Source organism: Lactuca virosa, chromosome 4 (genome assembly GCF_052849685.1).
Source record: "Lactuca virosa cultivar CGN04683 chromosome 4, Lactuca_virosa_CGN04683_v6, whole genome shotgun sequence".
Lineage (NCBI taxonomy): Eukaryota > Viridiplantae > Streptophyta > Magnoliopsida > Asterales > Asteraceae > Lactuca > Lactuca virosa.
The window spans coordinates 404,993,676-405,021,310 of NC_136429.1; the positions used below are offsets into that span (position 1 = coordinate 404,993,676).

The window sequence follows — 27,635 nt, forward strand, 5'->3', positions numbered from 1 at the left end:
TGTCAAGTTACAAGTATGGACTATAATCTGTCATTTAAGTGATCAAAACATTTGGACTTAACGATTACAAATTAACCCTTCAAAATAGACCATTATAGAGTAACAATTACAATTTGATCATTATAAACTAATCATTACAATTTAACCATTAGAAATAACCCTTACACATTCACCATTTCAAAACCATTATAAACGAACATTAAATAGTTATAATTTTGGAACATATAAATATTCATCTTTTATAAGTATATATAGATATAAGATATAAGTTCTAAGACATGTAAGTTTATCACGTCCCGAAGTTTTATGCCGGAGATCCAAAAAGATTAAGGGTTTTCCTTGTATATCACAGTGTTCCTATCTTGATTTTACTTGTTTATGATTGTTTAATCGATAAAAACACTTTTTGTACACTTATGTGATTGTTAGTCTATTTACACATAAAATTATCAAGATACCCTGTGGTATCTTGATATCTTGTTGAGTACTTAATAGCTTCTTATGTATAAAACGAATCAATTCTATTTGGCAGTTTTCTAAATATTATTATCTTTTTCCTTGGGTACTATCAAGATCTTCGGCGTATTTTAAGATCTTTAACATTATAATTCTTAACATCACATCACACTTACTAATTTGGTTACGAAATTAGGTTGTTAGTTTTTGATCAAAACAAGGGTTCAATTTTGCTGCTCCTCTTATGGTTTCTTCCTTTTCTGAAGTGATATATCCTTTTTGGACGGAAATAAGACTTTATTTATAAGGTTTGGGAACCAACTAATTTCGCAGCGTAATTTAATTGTCACGGCATGAATTGTGAATATTAGCAATTATCTTCGGCATCTTCCATTTTTTTTTTTTTTTTTGAAATTATCTTTCATTAACTCTTCAGAAATCTTGTTGCTTCAAGCTATTGAAATTATTCCAAAATATCCCAATAAAGCTTTTATTTGAACATATTGCCCTTTTAATCTTCAAAATATAAATTTATAACAATTAAGTACCAAAGATCTATAAAAATGTGCAGAAAAATATAAAAGATATCCATGTATAATTTATGACATCATTCACTATTACATTACATGGATAATTTTAATCATAAAAAATAGACATATGAAATTTCCCCTTATTATGCTACTACCATCAATGTTTACTACCATAAACGATAAAAAAGCTAATTAAGAATTAGAATGAACTTGAAAATATTTGGTTCGTGCTTTTTTTAGGCTCGTTCACTGATGGGTCGAACCAACCAATAAACTTGCATTTTGATCCATTTTTGGAGCATGACTAGAACCTCCTAAGATTTAGATTTTTCCACGACATGATGGCAATATCAAGGCTACTAGAAGACTAAAATACCATTTTTATTTTTATTGTTAGAGAGTTAGGGAAGAAGCTTAATAAAGGAGGAGGTGAAAGTTTTCATAGTTGTTCCCACCATACGAGCATTGACCAAACCACACAGAGCAATCACGTGGATATTAAAATAAGTGTTAGTGATTAGTTGTTTAGAATGATTTTTTATGTAATTTTTTTTTTTTTTTGTCTGAATCCGAAATCTTTATTCACCAATCCAATATCTGAAATGTCTTTTTTTATAACTGTATTTTGATGAAACATAAAGTTAGTCTGAAATAAATTATTAGTTATAAATGCTGTATATAATATTTTTCTAAATGTCTAAAATATTTGATAAAAAATGTGAATATCCCTGTATTCTTTCATCATAATTGAAATTATTTTAAATTATGTATATATAAATAAAAGCCCAAATGTAGCCCAATAAAACTATAGCCCATTAATAAGCCAGAAGGACAAAATACCAATCGGCATTTCGGCATCAAACGTGAGGCTACAAGATTGTACGCGTGCTATATTTATCTGCTCAATCAATATTCATACTCCGGCGACCAATTCACCGGAAAACGAAATCCATTACGATCTCTCCCACAGATCAACAGTTGTAATTCATGTCGTCTACTTTCAGCGGCGATGAAACTGCTCCGTTCTTCGGCTTCCTCGGAGCCGCAGCAGCCCTCGTTTTCTCCTGTAAGCTCAAACCCTAAGCTCAAATTTAATTACTCATTACTCATTGATGCAACATCTCTGTAAATAATATAACTTTTTAATTGGATCTAAAGGTATGGGAGCGGCGTATGGGACGGCGAAGAGCGGCGTTGGTGTTGCATCGATGGGAGTGATGAGGCCGGAGCTGGTAATGAAGTCGATTGTGCCAGTTGTTATGGCGGGAGTGTTAGGTATTTACGGATTGATCATTGCTGTTATTATTAGTACCGGTATCAATCCAAAGGCGAAATCGTATTACTTGTTTGATGGTTACGCGCATCTGTCATCTGGTCTTGCTTGTGGTCTTGCCGGACTTTCCGCCGGAATGGCCATTGGAATCGTCGGCGATGCTGGTGTTAGGTAGACTATTCCTTTACATTGATTTCATCGTTATTTTATTGCGTTTCTGTTTGATATTCTTTAAAGTCTTGTGTATACCAATCCTCATAAATTGTTAGCTAGTAATTAGGCAATAGATAATCAGATACTTACTAAGATATTGAAACCATAAACTTTAAGAACTTTTGCTTCATCATAACTATTGCATCCATTCAATTTGTTTCATGAACTAAACTATGCGAATCACAAGTTTTACCTTAGATTTCTTGCTGAAGAAAGTACTAATGTGATTAATTTGAATGATGTGATTAGGGCAAATGCACAGCAGCCAAAGCTTTTTGTTGGAATGATTTTGATTCTTATCTTTGCTGAAGCACTTGCATTATACGGACTCATTGTTGGCATCATTCTCTCTTCGCGTGCTGGTCAGTCCAGGGCCGATTAAGTCTTTTTACACTTTCTTATCCTTCCATTATCAGGTTAGTTTCACCAGTGTTCAGAAGGATTCGAAATCTTGCTTTTATCTTTGTGTTGTTAAATTGTTTGTTAGTTATTAAACTGGATGACACTTTTGCCCTTGAATAAAGCCTCAAAGCTACCATTGTTTATTTTCTTATTTTGTATCATATATACATGAAGGTGAAATGGTGTATGATTATTTATTAAGCTCATTGTTAGGTGTTGTTTCTTTTTGACTTAATGGGCACAAAAGGGTAAAATAGTCATTGTGGCAAAACATTTGAACATAAAGGGTAAATTTGTCATTTATCCTTCAATAAGTTAAAAAAGATGGTTTTGTTTCATACAACACTTCCCTTACGCCAACTTTATTTATCCATATAACACTTAAATGAGAAAAACAAACAAGCCATCTTCCAAAAAGTGTAAATATAAAGGGTAAACTAGTCATTTATTTTTGTTCAGACACTTCATTAAGTCCAAAAACTTTCATTATACATACGTGATCTATGCCCTCTTCCAGAAATTGTGAACATAAATATTAGTATTAATTTAATAAAGATAAATTTATATCATGGAAAACCAGTGAAGATTTGTAAATTAGGAAAATCCTGAAAACTTAACATAAACAATGTTATTAGACTTGGTTATCATGAATGTAAACATTTAATTGAACTCATGATTTAACACGTGTTAAAGAAAGTTTCTAAATTATATTGTAATCTGTAAAACAATGTTTTCAATATCTGCGATTGCACATTGAATTTAGTAATTGAATTCGAGTAGTAAAAAAGTTTCTAAACAATTATATTGTAATTTATAATCAAGAGTAAATTACACGAATGGTCCCTATGGTTTGGGATAATTTACACGTTTGGTCCCTAAGTTATTTTTTTAACTCGGAAGGTCCTTACAGTTTGTTTTTGTTACGTGTTTGGTCCCTGTTTTACTAAAAAGACTATTTTGCCTCTGATTTTTTAATTTATTTAAATAAGGTGGGGTAGGTAAGATAAGGTAAGGTGAGGTGGAAGTGGGGTTGGGGTGTGTTTATTTAAATAAATTAAAAAAAAATCAAGGACAAAATAGTCTTTTTAGGTAAGGCAGGGACCAGGTGCGCAACAAAAACAAACTATAGGGACCTTCCGAGTTAAAAAAATAAGTTAAGGACCAAACGTGCAAATTACTCCAAACCATAGAGACCATTCGTGTAATTTACTCTATAATCAAAGTCTAGCTAAAACAAAAGAAGGAACATGTTATGTGGAGTGTTGTTTTTTGAATGATGCTAACATGTTATGAGTTCAAGTGATTATAGCAATATATGGTGTTGATGGCCACATAAATTCGTATCAACATACAAGTGATTATAGCAATATATGCTAACATGCAAAGATCTAATTCTAGTCATTGTAATATGTTGATCTACCTAATTGTCTTAGTACCTACATCTATTGGATTAAACACAACTAGTGGTTTGACAATATTGTCTCTTAGATTAAACCATTACAATGTTACACATTCAATATTAAAAATATTTGAATATTGTATGTTGATTCAACGAATAGTCTTAATTGTTACATTAATTGAACTCGAAACGGTGCATGAATTAGCAATATAGTATTTTAATTAAAATAACAAACATCGCAATAAAACACAAAATTAAGTACTTTAGACGAATGATTAGCAAAAAAACACAATAATACTATATAATGGTAATAACCAAAATGTGTTCATCCTAACTTTTGTAAAACCTAACTAAAGTAATCTCGAAGAATTTTAACCTTCCATCTCAATGAAAAACACAACATATCAATCTTGAAAACATGGAAAACATAGCGTTGAAAGACAAATACTTGAATTAGAGGGTTATATTTATATGATGAAAATAGGGTTAAAAGAGTTAGAGTTGGAAAATGATTAAAAACCTAAAAAAATAATGATTTCTAATAAAAATAAGAAAGCTAGGATCCAAAAACTGGAGACCTCGGCTTGAAACCGGAGGGTTCTTAATTTTGGGTGTTATGTGAATTGGAGAGACAGTCAAACTAATCAGAGTAGCTATGTTTAAAAATTATAGGGCTTCAGTTGATGGTTTAAAAGTCGGAGTGCTTAAAGGTAAAATCGGAATGGTTTGGGGGTGAGGTCTCCTATTGGCAACTAAAACACATGGGTTAAGATTTTTAAATGGATCCACATGGGTCAAATGTGGATTCATATGCAAAGAAACGTCTAGGGTGCAAACGAGTGTGGTTGAGCCCAAGCTTGACCAGGCTCAAATCGGGCTCATCTAAGTTATAAGGGTCTCGAGCTCGATCTCGACTTGATTCGAGGTTTGTAGTATGGAGTTCGGCTTGGGCTCGTTAAGAATTATATAAGCTTAGCTCGGGCTCGAGCTCGATTCGAGTTGTGTAGTATGGAGCTTGGTTCGGGGCTCGTTAAGAATTATATAAGCTCGGCTCCGGCTCGTTTATTTGGTTCGAGCTTGTTAAGAAACTCGTCTATTAATGCCTTAAATCCATAATTCCTAAAATATGTTTTTATTTTAACATATAAAAATAATAAACAATCGTATTATATTTATATATATATATATATATATATATATATATATATATATATATATATATATATATATATATATATGCTCGTTTAGGCTCGCGAGCCTGATCGAGCTTAGTGATACAGACTCAAGTTCGAGCTCGTTTAATAAACAAACCTAATATTAAGCTCGAGCTCGACTCAGACTCGTTTAAATTCGGTCTCGAGTCGAGCTTTTAACGAGTCGATCCCGAGTAACTTACGAGTAGTTTAACTTGTTGCACCTCTCAAACACCTTCCTCTATGATTCTTCATCTCATATTTCCATCTTTTCACCCTTAATATGATGCTTTTGTTTTATTTAAACTAATTTATCAATTTAATCAAAATTAGAAAATAATTAAACAATCATTTCCCAATAACTATATTTAATTGAACTTCAGAATTAATTTAAATCGCCTTTGTCTTCATTCTTGAATTCATGAACACACGTTTCTTCAATCTCTTCGGTTTACAATCATTTTCTTTACCGTGTCATCACGCAAACTTATTAATGCACCATATTGTAGCATTTTATCACTTTTTAAGCATTTACATATTAGAATTAAATAGTTGTAATAGTAGCATAGTTCTTAGATATATAATTGGTCGTTTTGAGAAAATAACTTTTAATAAACGTAATGTAAAATCGACCAATCACGGTCAAAACCATAAAAAAAAAACGTCGTCTGAAGGCTACTCCCACCAAACTTTAGATGTTATCATGGATACTACAGTTTCAATGCTTATATTATTAGCAATGCCCTATTTCAAGGGAATGTTTGGAGAACCCTAGTGTGGACAAGGAGTGACCTTAATTCACAAACTCAATTCCCAAATGGCCAAAGTCTCTAAGACTTCTCCCTCCGCAGAAGCCATTAATACTTTGCCTCTAGTTGAAGCCATAATGGCTTCACCCTTCGGTCGAAGTCGTCGAGACTTCCCTTTTGAATTTGGTTTTAGGTCCATCTTTAGTCGACTACTTCTAGTGGTATGGCGAAATGTCACTTCTTCAAAATGTTTAAAATTTGAGAGTTCGATTCTTATATGACATTGTATATTTGAGTGTGTCATCATTCTATAAAAAATAAGTACATTGGTCATTTGAAAACAACCAATATAATAAATTTCTCTAATAAAAGTAATACATATTTATGTTGGTTAAAATTGTCATGTTCATTGTTTTGTCGACTTTTATATTAACAAAATGGCCAAGACGACATCTTTACCAAAAGGGAGTATTTTGTATAACTTTTCAAAATTTTTTTTTCCAAATTAATAAGTTTATCATTTTTCATTGTTGTTTATGATGTAGGGTCGTGGAAGACGATAAATGATGAATTAATAATATCATTGTTAGGCAGATTTAAATTGATTCATAAATAGCATTATTAGATGATAGTTGCTAAATCAATAATATCATTTGCGTTTGTTTAACTTTATATATTTATGGATCTCCAAGAGTGGCTTTCATACACCATATTGTTCGTGTTTTCCTACTTTATATGTTTCCGAACTCCAAGAGTCGGAAACACCCCAGATGGCCATCTCATCTCCACTTAAAATCCTTACACACAAAACTTCCATAAGTGATTTTTTTAGTAGTTTGCTAAAACTTCAAACACCCAATCTATACAAAACATAATATAACGATTAACTAGTGAGAAATAAGGCCATTGTGAAAATGTCATTTCTCTAAGCAAAGTAGCCATTTTCTACTCTAAGCTATGTCCTATGCGAAAAGCGGTCTATTTCTAAATGTGTAATGTTGCCATTTACACTACTCAAAAATGGACATTTTTCACATTGAGAAATGGTTAGTAAGAAATGTATTAAAAACTCAAAATTTACACACTATGAAATATATAATTCTCACTAAGAACATCATCTCTATAATACATAATTTTTAATTAAATCATAATAGGCGTAAAAGAAAATTCAAATTACATTGATGGAAAATAAAAATAAAAACTGAAAAAATATACAAGATTAAATCGTAAACAAATTATCAAACCGATCCAAATAAAAAAAAATCAATTTTCAAATTTTAAAACATTGTATAAAAAAGTTTTACACTCTTAAAGCGTTGTTCAAGTGGATCCATATTTGGTAGGGGGTCCTTCCATTTCACTTTTTGTTAAATTGAATGTCTTTAATGTCATAACTCATTGGTCAGCATTGACTGGCAACATGATTTATTATTATTATATATGAATGAAAGAAGACAAAATGAAGCAATTTGGTTGGGTTTTCAAGAACATTTAAATTTATTTAATTAATTTTATGACATTAATAATCACCAACGACAATTATCATGTGCTTCTATACAGTACTCTATTTGTTGCGTAACGGTTGCTTTGTGAAAATATATTTTATATTGCAATTTTGTTCTTGAATAATACACCATTTCAAAATTTCAATTATTAAATAGGAATAAGTTTTCCATATGCACTTTAATTTAGTTGGTAGTTTTATTTTTTAATTATGAATGATTGAATTATTAACTTTAAATATGATCTGCAAATGTTATCAATAATAATGTGCAATTTAAACACCCAATTATCAAGTCATGTAATTTCCTTTATGATAAAAGTATCCAAATTTTAATCACATGCATAATCTTATATTTGTTTGACATGGAAATTGCTCTGCAAAAACAAAATGAACTATTTATCTTTTTAACAAAATATTATTGTTAAAAAATATGTTTGTTTGTAAAATAATATTAACCTAATAATATACTTTTTAAAATATAATAATTCATTACTTATTTATGACATAAATAAATTAAAAAACTAAATAGATAGACCAAAACTGCTCACATTAATTCATTTAATAAAAAATTAAAACCTTAACCATATTTCTTGTGACCTTATGTCCTTAATAAATAGACCAAAATTGCTCACATTAATTCATTTAATAAAAAAATTAAAACCTTAACCATATTTCTTGTGACCTTATGTCCTTATCGAAATATTGTTATGCTCTTGTTGTACATTTTGTTACTGACAATAGTACGCAGTGTACATTGATATATCACGAGATTCACAGCTATAAATTCCCAATATAAAATCATCAAAAAGTTAAAATAATTAAATAAAAAAATAAAAAATGACACAGTGATGCATTAACGGCTATATTGTCAGCAACCCCAGTGACCCTCACGTGACCTCTGACACCCCTTCGTCGGAATTTCGACTTCCGGTGACTCCCACTTCCCCCCTTTGACTCAAACCAACCAATAATTCATACATAAACAAAATTGACACATTGAAAACATCGAATTTCTGAACTACATTACTACAATCAAATCGGAAACATCAATTGAAAATTAATGTCAAACAAACAAAAATCAAAATCAAAATAAAAATCTAGCATTCCACATATCTAACATGTTAGATTTTTAAGCCGGTGAAGGTTGACTGGTCGGGTCAGCAGATGATGGAATATCTGGCCCGACCCGACAACCTTCCAGCATAAAAACAATATCCGCCATCGTAGGGCGGTCATGTGGGTCGGGTGCAGTACACAGCAGCCCGACCTTCACACCAAGCAAAAACTCTTCCCATTCGGACGACTCCGGGTCCAACTCAAGTAACCCGGGTTCCAAAAGCTCCGATACTTGACCCGTTTGTAACATCCTCTTAACCCATTTCACAATATCCTCATCTTGCGTAAACATCACTGGTTTTTTCCCCGTCAACAACTCCAACAACACAATCCCGAAACTATAAACATCCGATTCCGGCGTAACTTCTCCGGTCAACACCACCTCCGGCGACGCGTACCCAACCGACGCTGCGGTTTCCGGCGATGACGCTCCGGCGAGGACCGCGAGGCCGAATTCGGAAACGTGTGCTTCGAAATCCGCATCGAAGAGGACGTTTTGCGGCTTTATGTCACCGTGTACCGTTGCAGTCGAATGGAGAAACCCTAATCCCCGGGCGATACCGAGCGCGATTAAATGTCTCATTGGCCAATTCAAAACATGTCCATCTTGATGCGATGCTTCTTGAAGCAGTGTAGCTAGGTTTCCGTTTGGCATGTAGTCGTATACTAGCAGTCGAAGGTCCGGTGGGCCCGCGTAGTACCCGCGAAGAACGGTTAGATTCCGGTGACGGATTTTCCCGAGGAGTTCGGCTTCTTTTTTAAACGCGATTTCTTCGAGGACCCCGTTTTGTAATCTTCGAATCGATAACACCATTCCATCATTGTAACATGCTTTGAAGATTAATCCGAATCGCGTTCGGGATAAAACGTTTTCTTCATCGAATTGGCGTGTTGCTTCTAGGGTTTCAGCGAGGGTGATCTTGTTGTTGAACATTACGAGTTTTGGGCCGCCATTTTCGCCGGAGCTTCGTGTCCCGGAGCTTCGGTGGGGGCTTGGACGCTTTTTATCGCCGGATTTTGAGTTTTGTTTGATCCGTTTCCGCCACCGGAGGAGGCTGTAGGTGTAGAAGCAACAGCAGATTGACATGAGAAATGCTCCGGCGACCGCCACGATGATTAGAAGAATCAGTCTTTTCCGGCTGCTGCTGCTTTTATCTTTGCATTTTTTGTTCAATGGCTTCCCGCATAAATTAGTGTTACCGGAAAAATCGGATTCGTTGTTGAATCTTGAAGCTATTGATTCGGGTATTTTTCCTTGGAGATTGTTGTTTGAGAGATTGAGATAAATCAAGGTTGGGATTTCTGTGAGATTTGTTGGGATTTCACCTGTTAAGTTGTTTGAACTGAGGTCTAGTGAAGTGAGGTTAGGTAAAGAAGAGAAGGTCGCCGGAATGTTGCCGGAAAGATGGTTGGAGTTCAGAAGGATTGAGTTCAGGGATGAGATGCCGGAAAATTCTTGTGGGATTTCACCGGAGAGATTGTTGTTGCTTAAATCGAGTTGGGTTAAATGGGAGAGGCGTGAAAGATCATAAGGGATTGACCCGGTCAAAGTATTTGAACCCAGATTGAGAATCTGAAGATCGGAACTGTTCCCAAGCTCCGGTGGGATCTTCCCGGAGATATTGTTGTTTGACAGAGATAGAACGGATAATGACTTGAGGAAGCTGAAAGTTGAAGGGATGTAACCGGAGAAGAAATTTGAAGAGAGGTTTAAGTAATGCAAACCTAATAAGCTGCTGAAACCTTCGGGAACATCGCCGGAGAATTTATTTTCTTGTAGTGCAATTACTTGGAGACTGGGTAAGCCAAAGAGATCCAACGGCAACTCTCCGGTGAGATTCTGTTTGCTTAAATCAAGAGCAGTGAGCTTGTAGAGACTCCCAATGCTTCCCGGAATCTTGCCTGAAAACCCATTCCCACTCAAGTTTAGAACTGATATCGCTTTCAGATTTCCAATGCTCACCGGAATATCACCGGAAAACTTGTTTCCGGCGAGGTTTAAGGTTGTGAGATTGCTCATTGACATGAGATCTTCTGGCAAGGTTCCGGTGAGTGAATTATCTCTCAAGCTCAGTGTTTCGAGCTGTGAAAGATTGCTAAGACTTGAAGGAATGCTGCCATTGAATCGATTTCCACCCAAATGTAGCATCTTAAGCCCTCTCATCTCGCTTAAAAACTTGGGGATTTCACCGGTGAACAAATTCCCTTCGAGATTTAGAACTTTTAAGTTACTGATTTGCTTGATTTCACTTGGAAACAATCCGGTTAACGAATTATTTGCCAACTTCAGCTCCTCTAATCGTTTCAAATTTCCGATCTCACTTGGAATTTTACCCGACAAATGATTACCAGAAAGATCTAAAGCTGTTAATGTGGATAAATTAGTCAGCCACAAAGGGAAATCACCATGAATCTGATTCTGTTGAAGATCCAAAACTTGCAGCACACTAAAACAGCTAGAAGATGGAGGAGGTACAATATTTGTGAATGCATTAAACCCTAACTGAACGTTCTTCAGAGAAGGTGGAGAAACCGAAACGTTACAGAAAATAGACGCCGGAATTAAACCAGTGAGATTGTTGTTTGAGAGAGAGATTACTTGTATCTTAGGAATCGAGCCTATTCCCGCCGGAATAACACCTCCGATTTCATTCCCGTCAGCACTAAAATGAACAAGTGAAGTACAGTTCGCAATCGCCGAAGGTAACGTCCCTTGCAACTGATTATGATCAAGCCAGAGGAACTCAAGCTTCTGTAAAGCTCCATATCTCTCCGGAATAGCACCAGTGAAGAGATTGTATGAGAGGTTTATGAGTTGAAGATCAGGTAAGTCGGAGAGGTTACCAGGTAATTCCCCGGAGAGCGAATTTGAGGAGAGATCGAGGTACCGTAAGCTTGAAGGGAGATCCTCCGGAACTTCACCAGAAATATTGTTTCCGGCGACGTTAAATATCAGAAGCTCGTTTAAGTTCGAGATCTCCGGCGGAATGTCGCCAGTGAACGAGTTATACTGAAGAAAAACATACTGCAACAGATCACATTTCGACAGCGACGAAGGAATACTCCCATTGAAGTTATTCGACCGGAGGCTCAACCTCCGCAGCATCCTCAGATTACCAAGTTTGCTCGAGAGCACACCGCGTAGCTGAAGGCGAGGGAGACGAAGGTCGGTGACGCGGCCATCTGAGCAACCGACGCCGCGCCAGTCACACGGAGCCGAAGCAGTGGACCGGTCCCAGCTGGTGAATGCACCAAGCGGATCATGGAGATTAAGCTTGAAATCAACAAGTGCATCGATTTCTGCTAGGGTTTCTGGAGAACTGTCAGCTTGTATTAGCAAAGTGGGGGATTGGAAAATGAGGAAGAAGAGAAAAGCAACGGCCGCCATTAACGGCGGAGGACGTTGACGCATTGTGGAAGGGGAAGAAGGTTATTCAAGAATATGTAACGGAAGGAAGCATGGGAGCGTATGTTAGCCGGAGTAGCGGGTGTATAGTGGGAGAGAAAGGCGACCGGTGTAGTAGGTTTCGCGTATTTTGCGCCGCTGTGCGCATTGCCCTCTCTTTTTCTCTCAGTTACCGACTTTGCTTACGAAACCCCAAAAACACACAGATTTAAAGGGACACTCAAGTACCCAACTTAAACACTTGTTTCTCTCTCCCTCTCTTTCTCTCATACATTTGAATATTCTTTTTCATAAATTATTTCCCTTTTTATTTGCCTCATTAATAATAATATGATTTAAATTATTTAAAAGTTATACTTCAATGTTAGATTATTTTAGGTCTTTGCTGTGTTGTTAAATGTTGTCTATACAAAATTTATCTACTCCAAGGCTTTTTGTTCATCACTATTTTGTATTTTATTTATTTATTTATTTATTTATTTATTTATTTGAGTTGAGGGTTTAACTTTTGTATGTGACAAAGGTAAATTTAGAAATAATTCATGATTTAGATTATATTCGTTGTTGAAAAAAATTATAAATTTTATATAAAAAGATATTTAAAAACTAACATGCTTAAAAAATGCAATGGAAGAACAATGAATTTTTTTATATAAGTTATAACTTAAAAGGATACGTAATTTTATATATTAAATCATTAATTATGTATAATTTATTTATTGAAACAATTTTCTTGAAATAGGTTAAAAGAATATTTATATATATATATCTCTCAGATAAAAAAATCTTGCTAATCCAAAATGCATTTTTCTCTATTAAATGATTGTTTGATTAAATTGAACCGTTTAATTTAAATGATCACAAGTTTTTGATAGTTAAATGAAATTAGCATATTTTAATTATTCGATGGTATTGATTCAATCAAACACACTGAATATTCCAATTAAAAAGATACATTTAATAGTGTTTTTAGATATCATCAAACAATCCCTAAGTCTTAAACGTTCTCAATGCAACTTGAAGATGTATTCATTGTTCTTCAAATTATGATTAAATATTTTAGCATCAACCTTAGCTCTCTTTTGATTATGGTTTCTTTACTTTTTGATCAAGACTTTACTTTCAGTATTTTCGAGAATGCTTCTATTGATTTTGTGTTTTTCCCAATTCAAGGTTTCAATATTATAGAATTAGTTATCATTGGTTCCACAAATGAATTTCTTTAATGGTCATTTTCATCTGTTAAAATAGTATCCACTGATTTATAAAAAAAGAAAAAGTTAACAAAACAAAGGTTGCACTTTAAAGAAAGTGTGAAGGAAAGAAAATTTTGGCCCTTTTTGGGGAATATAGATTCCTGTGGATTGCATAATGGATATGGCATCTGCCATGGTTTCAAAAAGGACCCTTCTGGCTCCTTTTAGATGGTAAAATTTTCGAATACGTGCAACATAAAAATAGTTGAGTTTGATGACTTTTTTTGGTCAAATTTTAAATTTGAATGGTATCAAGTAACACATTAGATTTTCCTAAATCGTGGGTTTTTGCAAAATGTCTTCACTCGTATAAATGGAACAAATTTGATTAGGAGGTGATCGAGTTGCAATAAAACTTAGATATTCCCATTAAGGTATCATGAAAATAACAAGTTTAACTGTTTAACTACCCAAAAGGTCTTACTTGATATACATTTAGCATATAAGAATTTAATCTTATGGATTTTGTTCATAGAGTGTGAGAATATATGTGATTGCATAATTGCATGTCAACTATTAGCATATCATAAATTTGGTTAGGTTAGTTGTTATTAAAATTACATGTTCCAACTATTATAAAAATTTAAAGTATATTAAAGTTACATGTTCCAATTATTAAAGAACATTTGAGATTTAGTAACCTCTCTCTCGGTCGATGTCGACTAACTTGCAGTGACTAGGGTTACTGACATCCTCCTGCCAAGGGAGGGGGGTTATTCATACACAAGTTGTTGTCTTTTTCCCTTATGATTTGCGTTTCATACTCAAATTGTTGATCGGTCAATCCTAATTATTTAATTGAGATTATTCGGGGAATTGTTTCTCACATAAGTTATATTTTAATATTTTTTTTCTTGGATTGTTTTTTATTTAAATTAACTGTGGAAAGTGGTTTTCGGGGGTCTAGATATGACCTCGGAGAAAAATGGGTGTAATGTTGCTAGGTGAAAAAATCATCATTGTAATCGAGTAGGGGTTTTGTATTATCTTGGGCCTCGTTCACATAATTCAAATGCTTCCGACTTGCAATGAGTCTCATAGTCTATTTAAATTACTAAGTTCCCACCTACTATGAGTAGGCGCAAAATGTGGAATGTGTATGCAAAATATGGAGTTATTGATGATGTAGGAAAATATTTGGCTTCATACACTTTTTAAGAGTGGAAAAAACAAACATCATAAGTAATAATTTATGCTTCATTTAGATTGGAAACTATAGGCTTTATGCATCATTAGCTAGATTGACTAGATTGAAAAATCTTATGCTCAATAGGTTGAAGTACCAAAACCAAATACATATAACAATAACAAGAAGAATACAACCAATTTATGCATAAGTATTACACTAATGTTGTTTAGGTTAGTTGTGAAAAATCTATTGAAATAAACAATAAAGAGATAATGAAAAAAGGAACATATATGGTTAGAAATAGGGTATTGTGTGGTTAATCATAAGGAACCACACAAGTATGCATGTATTACATACTTGTTAACCACACAAGTATGCATGTATTACATAAAAATGAAGACTTTGTCGAATTAGGTATGAAATACATCGGGGTTAATGGATTCTATTGAAATTCCATAATGAGCGTGCATTTAAAAAAAATCGTGAATAGTAGGACTCGGTCTCTTTACCCAATTAAATCCAAGTTCTTGTGATTTTTTGGTACCCGAAAGACTTATCTGGGTTGGAATCAAGGGCAATCCATTGCGTTCTTGGTCTCATAAATCTTTCATTGAAGTGGCTAGCAAATGGATAAATGTGGTTTATATGATATTAAAGGTGTTCACTTGTGTACCGGTCATGTATGTATTGTTTCTACATGAATGGATATTATCTCTGAAGTAGTTTAAGTAGTTTCAGGTGAATTGAATTTGTAGTGCATATTTAAGAGATAAAAGGCAAGAATCATTCTATTAAAGAGATGATTCTGAATCAGTTGTGGTGACGCTTTGGGTTCTTATTCTTTTTCAAGAGTCATTAGGGGAATTTGGTATTGAAAATAATTTCAAAGATGAAGATATTTCAGAATGCTTTCATGATACAGTTATGGAAGAAAATAATCACCCTTTAATAATGATAGGGCTGTCTTACATGATAACTTTCATGTATTTTAGAGGAAGGTGATTATCACAAAGAATATACGGTTGAGTGCCCCATGAAAAACAACATATAGATTTTCGAGGAGTACAGTTATGGTTCACATATACAAAATGTAGGTGTGGTTCGCAATCACATTGGACCATATCTTTTGCATATGTTAGCTCGAGATGTTCGGTATGTGATGGTTTCTCTATAATAAACGATTTTTTTTTGAAGGATTAAAGTGGGGAAATATTTGTTACAACATGAAGAGTTGTTTGAAAGATCTTAAAACAATGATCAATAGGGTTCTCTAATGAATATGCTCTCTATTAATGCCTGAGCGATGGTAGAGACAAGAGAGTGGTGTTAAGGGGTTGTGCCATGAATATCAAATTAATGTATTAAATGTGTAATTAACAAAGATGGCGAGACTTGATCTCATGGCAGTTTGGGATCTATAAGGTAATTACAATTTTGATTTCGCATGTATTAGTAAAAGAGGTAGACCGAGAGGCATTTGTATGGGATCTATCTATTATTTTTTTTAAGAAAGTAACTTACATGTTTCGAACATTTTGTAGCGATGGAGGTGATTTGGGGAACCAGGAATAATATCATTATTTTTATTCATATTTATGCACTGTAAGGCATGTGTAAATAGATACTTCTTTATAGTTTGATTCTTAACTCTATTAGAAGATTTTCAAGTGCTTTTGTAATTTTTTTAATTATTTTAATGATGTTTGTGTTGCCAAAGGAGAGGTTTGATGATATTTCTATCAAATTTTGGTGAAGAATTTCAACAACTTTGTTAATGGTGTAGATTTTAATGATATTCCTCTCATGGGCCAAACGTTTACTTATGCTAACAAGTGGGGAACCAAAATGAGAAGAATCGAAAAATTATTTTCTAAGGAAGGATGTTTTGTACTTGTTCCCTAATATTTTCACTGCCACGTGTAGAAAAGGTGATCGTGCTATAATTGGGATTTACTAAAGGTACTTGCTCACTAATTATGGACAAATCATTTTTCAAATATTTTGTAACGTCCCAAAAATACTATGTAAAAATTTCATTTTAAATAAATCAAAACCATTCATTCATTTGTTCCAAAAGACAATTAAAGTAATAATATTCCTAAAACATCAGGGTAAAATCAAAAGCAACCAATGTGGAATAAATCTCCAAGGGTTGTAGTGCGATCAAGTTGGACCCTTCCCTTTGGAACGAGAAGTACCTAAAAACATTTTATGCATAAACCGTAAGTACAAAGCTTAGTGAGTTCCCCGAAATACCACATACCATACATAAGATAACGAATGTTATGGGTTGAATCATAGTCTTACAGTCACTTTCTGTCATGGGGCAAATCATGGTCTTTCCTTGTAATGTCGATGGTCAAATCCTAGTCTTACGTATAAGTTTCAGGGGCCACATCCTGGTCTTCCATGGAAGTATCACAAGGACAACTAGAATCCTACATACAAATGTCAAGCGCCAGATCCTAATATTACATACATTTGCTAGGGACCATATTCTGGTCTTTCATACAATCGCTAGGGGCCAGATCCTAGTCTTTCATACATATGTCAGGGGCCACGTCCTGGTCTTCCATGCAAGTATCACAAAGACAACTAGCATCCTATATAGTATAATGAGAAGACTCACATTGCAAACATATTCAACAACTAACAGCTCTCATAGTCAATGAACGGGTGTTATACACCTCCTAATAAACCACACAAGGTAAACCCTTAGTCCGCCTTCTAAAACTAATTAACCAAAAGTCAACGGTCAAAGTTATCAGCCGACTTCCACGTCGTGGCCAGTCCATGGTCACGTCATGGCTAACAAATTTAGTCGTGGGAATAGATGCTTTAAAGAATAAGGATGAGCACGTATGGGAAGGACCAGGGTTTGGTCCCGACTCCGGTGGTGAGCCAGTTAATGGAAGGACTGCCAGAGTTTTTGAGTTCGCCTTGGACCCATTGTATCAGGCGGCATGGATTGATTGTGTGTTCTATTGCGCTTTAGGGATTGGAGACTATGCATTGGGAGTAGTTGTAGCCCAGTTAGGGCAGAGGTTGCTCCAGCTATTGCAGTTCAGCTGTTGACGACTGAGTTGGTGAGTGTATCAGGGTGCGAGACCCTGAATGATATGATTTCTAGAGCCAAGAGAGAGGAATTGATTTGGAGCACATTGGGAAGAGGGGACCAGATCAGGTGCATATATTGGAGGATCCTGGAAAGATACCCAAGAGTTCGGGTCAGCTTTTGAGAGGCCATCAGGTCCGGATTCAGTGCAGTACTTGCGGGAAACTGCATGAGGGAGTTTTTCATTCCAAGGGTTTGAGTAAGTGTATCTCTGGGTTTGTTCCCCTACTTGTGTTTGGGCTATACCTTCAAACAGTGTCATATGCCATTTGCATACCGTGAGTTATGGGGTGGTTAGTGAAAGGTCGTTTCCCTCTTTGCTGGTTTGGAGCGTTCAATGTTATCCGGGTCTATGGTCGAGATCGGGTCAGGGACGTGATGCGGAAGGTCTACGGTCAGGATTGGTGACTCAGCCATTGTGCTTGGGTGGGATTTTGGAAGCGTCAGGGGAAGTGGTCTACTGTTGAGGCTTTGGTTTGGGCATCGGTTATTTGGACTTCAAGATATAAGTGTGGCATCATTTCAAGACATCTGATATTATTAGTTTCGCTAGGATTCGCGAAGTGTTTGTCTGATCTGTAGGAGTTGTGTGGTCTTTGGGGTTTGGGCCGGTAATGGAACACTAGCACGAGTAATCACAGGTTGTCAGCAGTTTGGTTATGTGAGAGTAAGAAGGATTGGGAATCCTTCAAATCTCATATATTGCAAAGACTTAGTCGAATCTAAGTGGGGGAGAATCGCGCAGGTATTCAGGACAGGAGCAGGTATGAGACCGGGATGATTTTCTCATCCCCATCGAGGAAAATGGCGGCCCAAGTGGCTGTTTGGTTTGAGGGTTGTGCAAGTTTGAAGTTCGGTAAAATTTCCTAGCACGTGAATCGCGTCTTCTTAGTGCTTGATAGCAGAATTTAGGAAGCAGTTTGGGGTTCCAGTCATCAAGTGATTTCATTTGGGTGTTCGTTCGAGTGCGTGCTCGACTCTGTGTGCCTTCCGAATTGATAGATTGGGGGCAAGGCGTAGGGATGTGTTTGTGGTGAGGTGAAAGTGTTGTAAGACTACAGGGGAGCCGTAGCATTCACTAATGGTCAATTAGGATGAAAGTGTTATAATACTACAGGGGAGCCGTAGCATTCACTAATGGTCAGTTAGGATGAAAGTGTTGTAAGACTCCGGGGGAGCCGTAGCATTCACTAATGTCCAGTTAGGATGAAAGTGTTGTAAGACTACGGGGGAGCCGTAACATTCATTAATGGTTAGTTGGGGTGAAAGTGTTGTAAGACTACGGGGGAGCCGTACCATTCACTAGTAGTCAGTTGGGGTGAAAGTGTTGTAAGACTACAGGGGAGCTGTAGCATTCACTAGTAGTCAGATAGTGTGGAAGGAGTTGTAAGACTGCGGGGAAGCATAGCATTAACAAGCGACCAAATAATATGAGAAGTGCAGAAAGACTACAGGGTAGCCGTGGAATTCACGGATTCATTCAGATGACTTAGGCCAGGGTGGGCTAGTTCGCAAGGTTGTGAGTAGATCACAACACAATTGAAGTCAGGAAACGGTAGGTCGAAGGAGACCGGGTATGATGTAAGACTACAGATATTCTGGTAGCATTCACCTTGTTGGAGTCGGATTCAGTGACGACGGGTTGTCAGGATAATATGATAGAATGGACCAGAAGGAGTGATGGAGCCAAGAGTGGTGATATAGCTAGGGAAAGTATTGCTAGCCGAAGTTTCCTTTGGAGGTCGCGTGGGGCGACTGTAAGATTGCTCGTTGGTTCAGCAACTGGGTAGGAATCCAGTATTCCAGATGAGCTTTCTGTCAAGTATAAGTGTACTACTGGGAAATCTGGCATGTGACTCTGTTTTCTAGTGGGAACCTCAAGTTATCAGAAGTTGAGAAGCCAGTCGGGAGATAAATGCAATGAATTCGGCAATGGTTTAGAGTGGGGCGGTGTGTCAGTGAGACAGACCATATCGAGACTTCAGGTTTCAAATTGAGTAAATGGGATCATGTTTCAAGGAATTCGTTTCATCTTCAGGTTTCAGAACCCTGCGGGGTTTGTTTTGGTTGCCTTGGAAAGGTTGAAGGATGCTTGTGGTTGTAGCCGTGTTGCTCAAGTTATTTGGCGTGTCAGGAGTGGTAAGGAATGATCGGACGAAATCTAATTTCGTGGGGGAGAGTTGTAACATTCCATTTAAAATTAATTAAATAAATAATAAACACTAAAGCCCCGAGATGAAATTATTATTATTTTATAGCCAAATCAATAATATTTAGCGGAGTGTCGGTTTCGGGGAGCCAAATGTTATATATTGGATTTTCGGGGGTTAAAGTGTAATTTTCGGGACTTATTTTGTAAAGATTTTCCAAAGTCAGGGGGGTTTTGGTATCATTTGGACTTATATTGAATAGATTTTGGAGGCTAAGGGGCTATATGGTAACTTATGGAGCTAAATCGAAAAGAATTGAGAGGGAGGGGTAGATTGTGTAACTATGAGTCAAGTTTTAAGAATGAGCGGGCATAATAAACCCGTCACCCTTCCTTCACATATATTTAATGTGTAAACCCTAACCCTAGCTCTAACTTCAGCCGCCACCTTACGAATCTACATACGCCACCTTGTTTCTCCATCGTCCAGCCGCCACAGTCCGCTGCCAGAGAAGTCGTGAACAGTCAAGGAAGGACCGTCGAAGACCAAGGATGGAATTATAAACTGCTGATGCGAGGGTCTTGAACGACCGGAGTGTTGTCGCCACTGCACCGCCTCTGTGAAGAAGACGAAGCCACCGCCCGACGCCGCAACTGTCATTGCCAGCGATGTCGGTTGCTCATGTGCCATCACCGAAGACCGAGCGGATGACCTCCGCTGTCGCTGCTTCTACTGTCGTTCGCTTCATCCTTTCTTCACCATCATTTCGGTGTTACACCGTAGCCCCGACCCACCGCTGCCGCCTGTTCAATTCTTTTGCTGCTCCGGTCAACATTCGCCACCCCGAGGGAGGCGGTTTTGGTGTGTTTGAGCCTGTGTGTTGCAAGTATGTATGAGTATTTCGGTGTTGCTGTACATTGAGGATGTGCTCGTTGGCCAGAAAACCGAGAACGACCACCATGGCAGCCAACCATGGTGGCTATTGCCATTTCTACGCTTCTGCCGCCTCTTGCCGCCACCAACCGCCGTGTTGGGTTGTTGTGCACATGAATTACTACGTGTGTGTTATATTATGTGTGTGTGTGTTATTTTGGGATAGTATGTTGTGTAATCGGATTTTTGGCCGAAATAATCAAGGAGATCGCCACCACCACAACCGTGAGGTGGCGGCTGCCGACTTCTGCCGCCACTAGTCGTCGTGTTTGGTGGCGGTGTGCATTTGCATGTGATTGGATTGCTTTTGGGATGCTTGGACTTGATTGGACTAGAATCATAACCACCACCACGAGGTGGTAGTGGGTGGTGCCCGACCTATTTAACCCTAATTGACCTAGAAACCTAACCATTTGACTAACTCACTCATGCTTTGGTTAGAAACCCTGATTAGGGTTTAGAAAACCCTAATTTTGGAAATGTGAGTTTTGGATTTGTCGGGACCCACGTTTGGACCGTTGGATATGGAATTTTGAATTACACCCGATTACTTTGTATGCTTGGTCTAGTGGAGTAATGGACTTAATGGATTAAGTCCTTAATGGGTTATGTAAGAACATTTAACCCTAATCATCATTTTATGTGAAAAACCCTAATTAGGTTTGGGTTCTTGTTGGGCCATTTCTTGAACTGGGGTGCTGGGGGCCTTCGTGGGCTAAATGGGAACATGCTTATGGACTAAGGAAATTATTGGGCTTTAGGATAAGGCCCATTGGGAAGGCTTGGGCCCAATTTGGAAAATTGGGCCAGAAGTGGGCCAAAATTGGGCCTTGATGATTATGAGATATTGGACCATCGAAATGCTAAATGTTGGACTAGAATAAATGATTAGGCCTCAAGATAAGTCCATGTAGAGGTTTGGGCCCAATTTGGAGAATTGGTCCTTGGTTGATTATTGGACTTTTTGGATTTCAGAGTGTGTGTTTGGACTTTGGTTTTAGACCAAGTTAGGTTAAGGGTAAAATAGTTTTTTTTACCCCAATCATTAACTTATGGTTATGTATTGGAACCCAATTATTAATTGGGTGTTGTTTTGATGTTGACAGTTCGGGAATCTGTCAACTGGCAGCTAGAGTTTTATCCGCGGGACTTCGACAGTGTGGGGTGAGTCTCCTCACCATACCAATGGATCGAAGGCACCAAGGCCGACCCATTTTATGATATACGGTATACTAGTTGATGTAGTGTTATGTGGCATGTTAGTTAGTTATATGCTAGGAGGTATGCTAGTTGTATATGTGGTATACTTGTATGAAAGACCATGGGGGAGCCCATGATACTTGGATGTAAGACCATGTGGGGAGCCTATGGCTTTCCTATTGAATACCATGGGGGGAGCCCATGGCAGTTGGATGTAAGACCATGTGGGGAGGCCATGACTTTCCTATTGAAGACCATGGGGGGGGGGGCATGACACTTGGATGTAAGACCATGTGGGGAGCCCTTGGCTTTCCTATTAAAGACCATGGGGGAGCCCATGGAACTTAGGTATAAGACCATGTGGGGATCCTATGGCATCCTTGAGTAAGACCCGAGGGGGAGCCCACAACATCCTTATATGTTTATGTGCATGGCTAATGTGATTGATATGGTTTATGTAACTGTTATTACTAATATAGATTATTTGGTTATGTGGATTGTGTGGGTATGCTCTAGGGAACTCACTAAGCTTCATGCTTACAATTTTGTTTATTGTTTCAGGTATCATCGGTTTGGAAAGGAAGGGTCCGGCTTGATCGCGGCGCACACACCCGTGTTTTCCGCATTATGTTATTTTGGGACGTAACTCTAATAAATGTTTTAATTGAGCAATGTTTTTGAATGATTGGATGAAGTAGCATTTTTGTTTGACTATAATGAAAAATGAATTTTTGACCCTCGATTTTTGGGTCGTTACATTGTTATTGATTTTCAGGTGTAAATGGTGTTCGTAATGTGGCTGATTAGGCCAAAAGTCCAGATGTATGGCATCACAAATGAATATGGTTAGTTTCACTTATCCTCCATTTACGAAATTTTCTTGGGTTTCTTGATGCTCTCAAGAACAGAGTAAAAAATACAAACATCTGACAATTTTTTATTTAATGTTTTTTTTTGTATCTTGTAGAGCGTGTACCAACAATGTTCACCATAAAGCTACACCACGGTGGAAATTTTACCAAGCTTCCAAACACGACATATGTTAAAGGTGAAGTGCAATATATTGATTTAGTAGACATTGATGAGTTCTCAGTTCATGAACTAGATATAATGATGCTAGAACTAGGTTACTCCGTACCCCCGATAATATATTACCACTCTAGGATTCCTCATGAAGACTTGGATTTTGGTCTTATAGCTTTAGGGAATGATAATGATGTATTGAATTTGGCTCAATATATTGGAGATAACAAGGTTGGTATTGACAAGATATACAACTCTCCTTTTGAATCCGTCAGCTAATTCTCGACCGAATTTAAATTTAATAGTATGAGAAGATTACATTGTTAAATGACTGTGTAAAATTCATAACTTCTACATACGGACTCCGTTTTCATCTGTCTTTTTATCGTTGAGCTTCTATTAATGAGATCTTCAATTCTCATTTAGGTTGTGTTGGCCAAAAATCGATCGATCTGAAATTCGAATTTCGGGTTGTGCACTGCTATGCCAAATCTTAGAAAAATCATAACTTCCTCATACGAAGTCAGATTTGGGCGTTCTTTTTATGCACGGTCTCGGTTTAACGTATACCACAACTTTCATTTAGATCTCTAAGGCTAAAAAGTAGCTTATCAAAAATTCACTTTTTACGTTACGCGGTGTCGTGCATGTTTAGCCGTAAAACATATTGTCAGCAATCGCTTCGGGCTCTTCGATTAGCCTTTTATTTTCATCCATTCTTAACTCTGAAATTAGGAATTATGTCGGGAACTTCTCCCGTGAAATTCCTCAAGTAACACACATGGAAAGTGTTATGAATACCATATAGTTCTTCTGGTAATTCCAACTTGTAAGCTTGGTTCCCAATCCTCTGAAGAACTTTGAACAGTCAAATAAACGTTGGACTTAACTTTCCTCTCTTTCCGAATCTTATACGTCCTTTCCATGGCGAGACTTTAAGCAAAACCAAATCACCAACTTCGAATGTCATCGGTCGCCGCTTTTTGTCAGCATAGCTCTTTTGACGATCCTAAGCTACTAACATCCTTTCCCTAATCACCTTCAGCTTTTCAGCAGTCAGATGGACTATCTCGGGGCCCATAAACTGCTTTTCACCCGCCTCAAGCCAACAAGACGGCGTACGACACTCCTGTCCGTACAAAGCTTGATAAGGTGCCATCTTTATGCTCGAATGGAAACTATTATTGTAGGAAAACTCTACCAGAGGTAAGTGCTCATCCCAGTTTCCTTGGAATTCCAAGGTACATGCTCTTAGCATATCTTCCAGTGTTCGAATCATCCTTTCGCTCTGACCATCAGTCTCTTGTAGACTCCTCCAAAACCTTGACGTAAAATGACTATCACGATCTGATACAATTGTTAAAGGAACACCGTGAAGTCTTACAACTTCCTTCACGTAAGCATTTGCAAGCTTATCCATAGACCACCTCTCGTTGGCTGCTATGAAGTATGCACCCTTAGTGAAACGATCCACGACTACCCAAATCATGTTGTGACCGTTCTTTGTTCTGGGCAGTTTAGTCACAAAATCCATGGTAATGTCTTCCCATTTACCCATGAGTATTGGTAAAGGTTCTAAACCCCCATACGGTTTCTAATGTTGTGCCTTAACTCTTGCACATGTTACACACTCGGCCACATACTTTGCAACATTGAGCTTCATCACTGGCCACCAGTAGTAGGGTTTCAGATCCCTATACATTTTTGTGCTTCCGGGATGAATCGAGTACATGGTATTGTGAGCTTCTTCCATCAGAAGATCTCTTATTACTCCCTTCTTAGGTACCCACATCCTATCTTGGAATACCTTGAACCCTTGATTATTTGTACCAAACACTAACGTTTTTCCCAAATGTTCTTCCTTTTGGTTATTTTTCTCTGAGGCTTCCTCTTGAGTTTTCTTAATGCTTTCCACAATCGTCGAGACAACTTCAATTTTCAATGCTCTTGGCCTTTTCCTTTCAAGGTTTACCTTTCGACTTAGAGCATCAACGATAACATTTGCTTTACCGGGGTGGTAAAGTATCTTATAGTCGTAATCCTTAAGTAACTCTAGTCAGCGTCGTTGTCTCATGTTCAATTCATTCTGATTAAAGAGGTACTGGAGACTCCTATGATCAGTGAAAAGTTTGCACTTCATGCCATGAAGATAGTGCCTTCATATCTTTAGGGTGAATACTACCATTGCCAACTCCAGATCATGAGTGGGGTAGTTCTTTTCGTGCTCTTTCAATTGTCTCGATGCATATGCTATCACCTTTTCTCTATGGGTTAGAACACAACCTAACCCAACTCCAGACGCATCGCTATAAACTGCGAAGTCTTCAACTCCGTTAGGAAAAGAAAGAATTGGTGCTTCACACAAATTCTTATTTATCTTCTCAAATGCTTCTTTGTGCTTCTCACTCCATGTATATGTAGCTCCTTTATGGGTCAAAGCTGTCAATGGAGCAGCTATCGAAGAAAATCCTTGGATAAACCTTCGGTAATATCCAACTAATCCTAGAAAACTTCGAATCTTTGTGGGACTTTTTGGTCGTTCCCACTTCCTCACTGCTTCAATCTTCGTTGGGTCAACAATTATCTCTTCTAAGTTAACCACATGACCCAAGAATTGGACTTATCGAATCTAGAAATCACATTTGGAGAACTTTGCATACATTTTCTCCTTCTTCAACACTTATAACACTTCTCGTAGATGCTTGTCATGCTCCTCCTGGCTTTTTGAGTAAATCAGAATGTCATCTATGAACACTATTATGAACTTATCGAGGAATGGTTTACAAACCCTGTTCATTAAATCCATAAATGTTGTTGTAGCATTGGTTAGTCCAAACGACATAACCAAAAACTCATAGTGTCCATATCTTGTTCTGAACGCATTTTTCTCAATATCCTGCTCTCTCACCTTCAGCTGATGATATCCTGACCTAAGATCGATCTTTGAGAAATAGCTCGAACCTTGCAGCTGATCGAATAGGTCATCAATCCTGGGCAATGGGTACTTGTTCTTTACCGTTTCCTTGTTCAGCTCTCTATAATCTATGAACATTCTCATGCTTCCGTCCTTCTTTTTGACGAATAACACTGGAGCTCCCTAGGGTGATGAACTAGTTCTAATGAAACCATTGTCCAACAACTCCTGAAGTTGTGTCATAAGCTCCTTCATCTCCGTTGGTGCTAGTCGGTATTGTGCTTTTGCTATTGGTGTCGTTCCTGGTAATAAGTCTATCCGAAATTCTACTTGTCTATCAGGTGGTAATCCAGGAAGATCTTTGGGAAAGACTTCCGGATAGTCACATACCACTAGTGTATTTTGTATCTCCTTCTTCTCTTTTTTAGCATCGATCAAAAATGTCAGGTATGATGTGCATCCTTTGGACAAGAATTTTATGTCTTTCATTAGGGAAAAAATTCCAAAATTCACTCTGCGTTTGTCCCCGTACACCATAAATGACTCTTTATCCGGTGGGTTTACTCTTACTATCTTTTTTCTCGCATAGTATTTTGGCATCATTCACGCTAAGACAATCCAGTCCCAACACGATGTCGAAACCATTCAACTCAATGGGTAACAACTTCTCGTGGAATTTGTTTCCGTTCAAGTCGATGACGATGTTCTTAATGCAATCGCTAACAGGTATGAATTTTCCATTAACAACTTCTACAACCAGAGCATTATCCAGTTTTTCTATAGGCAACGCTAGTCTTCCATCAAATTTATGTGATATAAAGGAGTAATTCGCTCCGGAATCAAACAATATATCCGCGGACAATCCATTTACAAGAAAGGTACCCGAAGCGACATCTGTTGTATCATTTGCGGCTTCCAAGGTCATTTGAAATGCTCTCACCTTCGGCTTTGGCGGAACATTGGGCTTTGCTGCCTCCTTTTTCTTCAGCCCGTCTTTCGAAATGTGCCCTTCCTCGTTACAACCACAGCACACCCTTTTTTTTGGCGGTGCGCTCGTTGGCGTAATTCCCTGTCTTTCCGCATTTGTAGCAGGTCACCTCCTCGCTAGATTTCCCAAAGTGCTTCTTTATGCACTTCTCACACCACTTAGCTTTACTTCCTCCTCCTCCAAACTTCCTTGAACCAGACTTGATTTTCTTATTGGGGCTTGCAGACCCCTCAAATTTCCTCTTTTCGCCAACCTCAACCTTGTTGGCGGCTCTTCCCTTGATCATCTCCTCAACAGACTTGGTAACCCAAATTGCTGCCTCCAGAGTAGGTGCCTAGCGTATTGGCACCGCATACTCCCATGGAAGTCCCTTAGCGTACTTTTCGATTTTCGTTAGCTCGTCCGGGACAAGGCGCAAAGAAAACTCCATTTTGTATGTAAAGTTGTTGGTGTATACATCGATGGACATGTTTCCTTTCTTCAAAGTCAGGAATTGGTTCTCTAGCTCGAGCAGATTTTGGGCCGAGCAGTACTTGCGCTTAAAATGTACCAAAAACTCTTCCCACGTCAATTGCAGGGGCTCATTGGGGCTTAGTGTCTTTCCCAGGGTGTTCCACCAGCGAACAACGCCACCTCTAAACTGACGCACTGCGAATGTGGTTTGTAGCTTGCCTTTGCAACCACAT

The 27,635-nt window shown here is 37.5% G+C and overlaps 2 protein-coding genes across 2 annotated transcripts; one reads left to right on the forward strand and one right to left on the reverse strand.

Annotated features, from left to right (window-relative positions):
* The first annotated feature begins 1,846 nt into the window (after positions 1 to 1,846).
* On the forward strand, positions 1,847 to 3,080 carry LOC145108880 (V-type proton ATPase 16 kDa proteolipid subunit). The gene is made up of 3 exons (XM_079045967.1): positions 1,847 to 2,052; positions 2,145 to 2,430; positions 2,722 to 3,080. The coding sequence occupies exons 1-3, from the start codon at positions 1,974 to 1,976 to the stop codon at positions 2,852 to 2,854; spliced, it is 498 nt and encodes a 165-aa protein (XP_078902093.1). The 5' UTR covers positions 1,847 to 1,973; the 3' UTR covers positions 2,855 to 3,080.
* A 5,614-nt stretch (positions 3,081 to 8,694) lies between these two features.
* LOC145108882 (Leucine-rich receptor-like protein kinase family protein) lies at positions 8,695 to 12,454 on the reverse strand. The gene has a single exon (XM_079045968.1). It carries the CDS (start codon positions 12,245 to 12,247, stop codon positions 8,849 to 8,851), a length of 3,399 nt encoding a protein of 1,132 aa, XP_078902094.1. The 5' UTR covers positions 12,248 to 12,454; the 3' UTR covers positions 8,695 to 8,848.
* Positions 12,455 to 27,635: the final 15,181 nt, after the last annotated feature.

What these genes read in the sequence shown, in the direction of transcription:
- LOC145108880 (XM_079045967.1), top strand. Translation starts at nt 1,974, where the DNA reads ATGTCGTCTACTTTCAGCGGCGATGAAACTGCTCCGTTCTTCGGCTTC. An exon ending in AGCAGCCCTCGTTTTCTCCT is followed by an intron (nt 2,053 to 2,144) that starts GTAAGCTCAAAC and finishes TTGGATCTAAAG; the next exon opens with GTATGGGAGCGGCGTATGGG. An exon ending in GTCGGCGATGCTGGTGTTAG is followed by an intron (nt 2,431 to 2,721) that starts GTAGACTATTCC and finishes TGATGTGATTAG; the next exon opens with GGCAAATGCACAGCAGCCAA.
- LOC145108882 (XM_079045968.1), bottom strand. Translation starts at nt 12,247, where the DNA reads ATGCGTCAACGTCCTCCGCCGTTAATGGCGGCCGTTGCTTTTCTCTTC.